The sequence below is a fragment of the Phyllostomus hastatus genome, unplaced genomic scaffold (genome assembly GCF_019186645.2).
Source record: "Phyllostomus hastatus isolate PE091 unplaced genomic scaffold, TTU_PhHast_1.1 phas_contig_468, whole genome shotgun sequence".
NCBI lineage: Eukaryota > Metazoa > Chordata > Mammalia > Chiroptera > Phyllostomidae > Phyllostomus > Phyllostomus hastatus.
In genome coordinates, this window is record NW_025333884.1 from 3,355,297 (window position 1) to 3,359,126 (window position 3,830).

Here is a 3,830-nt window from a genome sequence, read left to right on the forward strand (position 1 = left end):
CCAGGGGGTGTCAGCTCCCTGACCTCACAGCCCCAGACCAGGCACTGCTCACTGAACCACAGCTCGTAGTGTTCAGGTGAAACCACAGCTCATAGTGTTCGGGTGAAAGAGACTACTTTTCACATATTTGGAAATTCCAGGTTGAACAAGGTTGGGGAAAGGAGGAGATATGTGGGAAGGATGCTGAGGCTTCTCATGAAACCGAACCATGGGGAAGGACTGGAGGAGCCCTGGGACTCACAAACTCCCAGGTGCTCATCCCCATCTCCTGTCTCTTCATCGCCGTCACTCATTCAGGAGCTCATGTCCACTTAGTACCTCACAGGGCCCGGGTTTGTTTCAGACACAGGTGAGAGAGGGGCGAGTAGCCCATTCACCAGGTCCCAATTTTCAAGGAGTTCATGCAAGGGAAATTGGGAGGGAGAGAAAGAATTTTAGTTTGCTTGTTGTGGTCAATGCTATTATCACTATTTCTTGTCCTTAAAGTTTGGTGAGAGAGTCCTGGCAAGTGTGGCTCAGTGGATTGAGTGCTGGCCTGCAAACTAAAGGGTCAGGGGTTTGATTCCCAGTTAGGGCACGTGATTATGTTGCTGACCAGGTCCCCAGTAGGGAATGCACAAGAGGCAACCACATACTGATGCTTCTCTCTCTCTCCTTCTCCCTACCTTCCCCTCCCTAAAAAATAAATAAAATCTTTAAAAATGTAAAGAAAATAAAATCATTCAGGACACAGGACTCAGAAAATCATTTGTCAGAGGAAGAAAGGATGTTAGGGAAATTGCCACCTGCAGCTTCTACCTGATTAACCTCTTTCCTGGATTCCAAATCCGTCACCTACACTTTTTTCCCTTGAATTCCAAATCCCTTCCCTATGCTTCTTCCTTCTTATAAAACGGCTGATGTGAAAGGAAATGTAAGACAGTCTGTTAGGGTACAAACCTGCTGTCTTTTCAGATCGCTGGCCATCTGCAATAAGAGCCTATATACATTCAATCCCTGTCTTTGCTTATTGGTTCCTATAGTGACACGCAAAACGAACACTGGCTTTTCCAGCTGGAAAATCATTCTGGAAGAGTGGGAGTGGCTGTGAGGCATGGTGCTGGGCATGAGTGGGAGGCATTTGGACAGAGTATCCCAGCAGGAGAGCAGGGCATCATCCTTTCTTGACTGCCAAAGGGTGCTCAGTGCCAGGACGATGTTTGGATCCTTCTGACCCCAGGGCTCAGCGTGTCTCTGCAGGCCTGGACAGAAGGCAGAAGACTGGATGACATCACTCCCTTATCAAATAAAAGCACCTGCTGGAGACAGTACGCCTTCCCTTGATTCTGCAGGTGCTGACGGAACGAACCCAGAGCCATGACTTCCCGATGCTACATCTTTGGTAAGGGAGACCCAACCCGAATTCCCTCAGAGCCCGTCTCCCATCTCAGCCACCACCCCATCCCTACTTCAGCCTAGTCCTTCTCCTTAGCCCCAGACTTTAGCCAATCCACATCCCCAGTATCACCTCCATCCACATCTCTGATTCACTTCTGAAGCTCATGTCTAATGCCACATGTATCCCTCTTCCTCCCCCCTCCCTGCAACCCAATCCTCTAACCTTTCGTGGGGGTCCTCCCCAAAACAAGCCACCAGTTCAGCCCCCTGAGAACCTGACAGCCCTTGAGCCCCCTGCTCCCAACTCCTGCCCAGGAAATACCCACTCTCCCCAGAGCCCTACACCCACTTCTCCCAAGAGTCCTGCCAGCACCCTTCACCCTCCACAGGTCCATAATCCTAAGAAGCCTGGACACAGGTGACTCAGTCCCACCCTGCACTGCTCTGAAGCTTCCCCTGAGCCTCAGGCAGCACAGAGACCCCCTCACACCTTCCCCTGCTCAGGCTGGGCTCCCCAAGGTGGGCCCATGGCTCCCCTTCGGCCTCACCCACCCGTCTCCTCTCCCACAGCTGTCTCGGCTGCTCTCTGCATTGTCACCCTCCTCTGCTCACATGGAGCCCCAGGTGAGCCCAGGAGGGACAGGGACATGTGGGGGTGGGTTGTGACTCCCAGAGCGCCCCAGGCTGGGCCCTGCCTGCCCTGCCACCTGGTTCTCACCAGCTCTGTCTCCCACAGTGTCTCCCACAGGTGCTCAGCTGCTGCTGTGCCAGTCACACACAAGGTGTGGGGACAAGTTCTACGACCCCCAGCAGCACTGTTGCTATGACAACGCTGTAGTGCCCTTGAGCAGGACCCGAAAGTGTGGGAACTGCACCTTCAGGGTCTGCTTCGAGCAGTGCTGTCCCTGGTCATTCTCACACCAGGAGACCTTCGTGGTCAAAGTGAGAGGCCAGGCATGTTCCTTGCCCCGGTCCTCGGACGACAGGGTTTGTTCCAGGTAAGGTCCCATCCCCTTCACAGGAATGGGGCCTGGGGGGCCCGGGGGGCCCAGATGCCAGGTCTGTCCATGATACCACCTCTGCACCCTGTTGTCAGTGTCCCCCGTCCCCGTCCACCTGCTCTCTTCATCTACCTGTCCCTTTCTCTCTCCTCTTGCTCTGATTTCTCTGTCTCCCTCTTTGCTGTCCTTCTCGTGTCTCTCTTTTCCACCCCTCTGCCCGTGTTCTGTCCATCCCTCCAATTCTGGCCCCCTCTCTTTGCAGTGTCAGCTGACAGAGGATCCGCTGCTGGGTTCTGCTTCCTGGATGAGCCGGGACACAGGGCCTGGTGCTGACAGAGCTCTGGGGCATGGGACAGATGCCTGGTGACAGGAGACACTCAGCTTCATCACTCGTCTTGTTCTTGCTCCTTTAACACTAACCCTGCCCTGCGCTGGTGGCTGGTCCTCTTTCCATGACTCTGGCCAACATGGAGAGATTGCTTTGCTGTTGGAGGGTCCGGACACCTAGAGCCAGTCTCATGGAGCAGCATCCCCAGGCACTGGGGCCCCTTCTCTGAGACGGTTCATGACCTCAGGCCATTTTCTCTACCCACTGCAAAACACAAGGCACTGTAACAACTTTGTAATTGTACACATACTGTCCTGCCTCATGAACAGTTGGGAAGGGTCATAAGTGGTAGACAGGGGGTCCTTTCTTTGGCTTCAAGGGGTCGCAAGGTTTGTCCACTTTTGCCAAATATAAGCAAATTTCAAGGTGCCTGTATTCACCATGATCCTCTGTTTTCACTAATAAAAATTCCATGTCATCACTGGGCTCCCGTTTTTGTCTCGCCCTCAGCAGTTTTTGTGACAGGGAGAGGGACGTGATCCCCAGGGAAGGAAGGGGCTTTAGCGTCTTGCTCCAGGGGAGAGAGGTTGTGGCAGCCTCGCCCCGTGACGGGTCTGGCAGGAAGCTCTGAATGCGGACCAGAGCGGATCCCCAGCGCTGGGGAGGAAAAGTGCGCTGCTCTTGCAACCCAGCCCAGGGCTGGACTTTCCACTTGTCACTGTCAGCAGAAAGGTGTGCCGTGGTGGAAGAGACACACAGACAGGAAGAATTTACTTGCCTCCCTAAAAATCGTCTTGGAATAAATAAACCAAGGGGGCCTCAGCATTTCCAATTGTCCCCTTTCACCCTAAACCAAGGGCACAAACTCCTTTCCCACGTCCTGCACTCTCCGACTACAATACCCGAGAGGGAGCCCTGGTCCCCGGCAGAGGCAGAACTTCCGGAAAGAGGGACCAGGTGCACGGAGAAGGGGCCTGCAGATCGCTGCGGGCCCAGGGGACAGGGCGGGAGGGGCGGGTTGGGCAGACCTGGAACAGAGGTAGCGAATGCCTCCTGTCCTCTCCAGGCACTTTTTAAGTTGTGAACGAAATTAAAACTATATTGTATGCATTAATTTTTCTTTT

General features: G+C 53.8%; 1 protein-coding gene across 1 annotated transcript; it reads left to right on the plus strand.

Annotated features, from left to right (window-relative positions):
• Positions 1–1,356: 1,356 nt before the first annotated feature.
• On the plus strand, positions 1,357–2,650 carry LOC123822925 (insulin growth factor-like family member 1). Its single transcript, XM_045845095.1, has 4 exons — positions 1,357–1,381; positions 1,948–2,001; positions 2,114–2,375; positions 2,641–2,650. The coding sequence occupies exons 1-4, from the start codon at positions 1,357–1,359 to the stop codon at positions 2,648–2,650; spliced, it is 351 nt and encodes a 116-aa protein (XP_045701051.1).
• Positions 2,651–3,830: the final 1,180 nt, after the last annotated feature.

Excerpts from the sequence above, each read along its gene's own strand:
- LOC123822925 (XM_045845095.1), top strand. The coding sequence starts at position 1,357 with ATGACTTCCCGATGCTACATCTTTG. Across the intron at positions 1,382-1,947 it reads TTCCCGATGCTACATCTTTG|CTGTCTCGGCTGCTCTCTGC; the intron begins GTAAGGGAGACC and ends CCTCTCCCACAG. Across the intron at positions 2,002-2,113 it reads CTGCTCACATGGAGCCCCAG|TGTCTCCCACAGGTGCTCAG; the intron begins GTGAGCCCAGGA and ends TGTCTCCCACAG.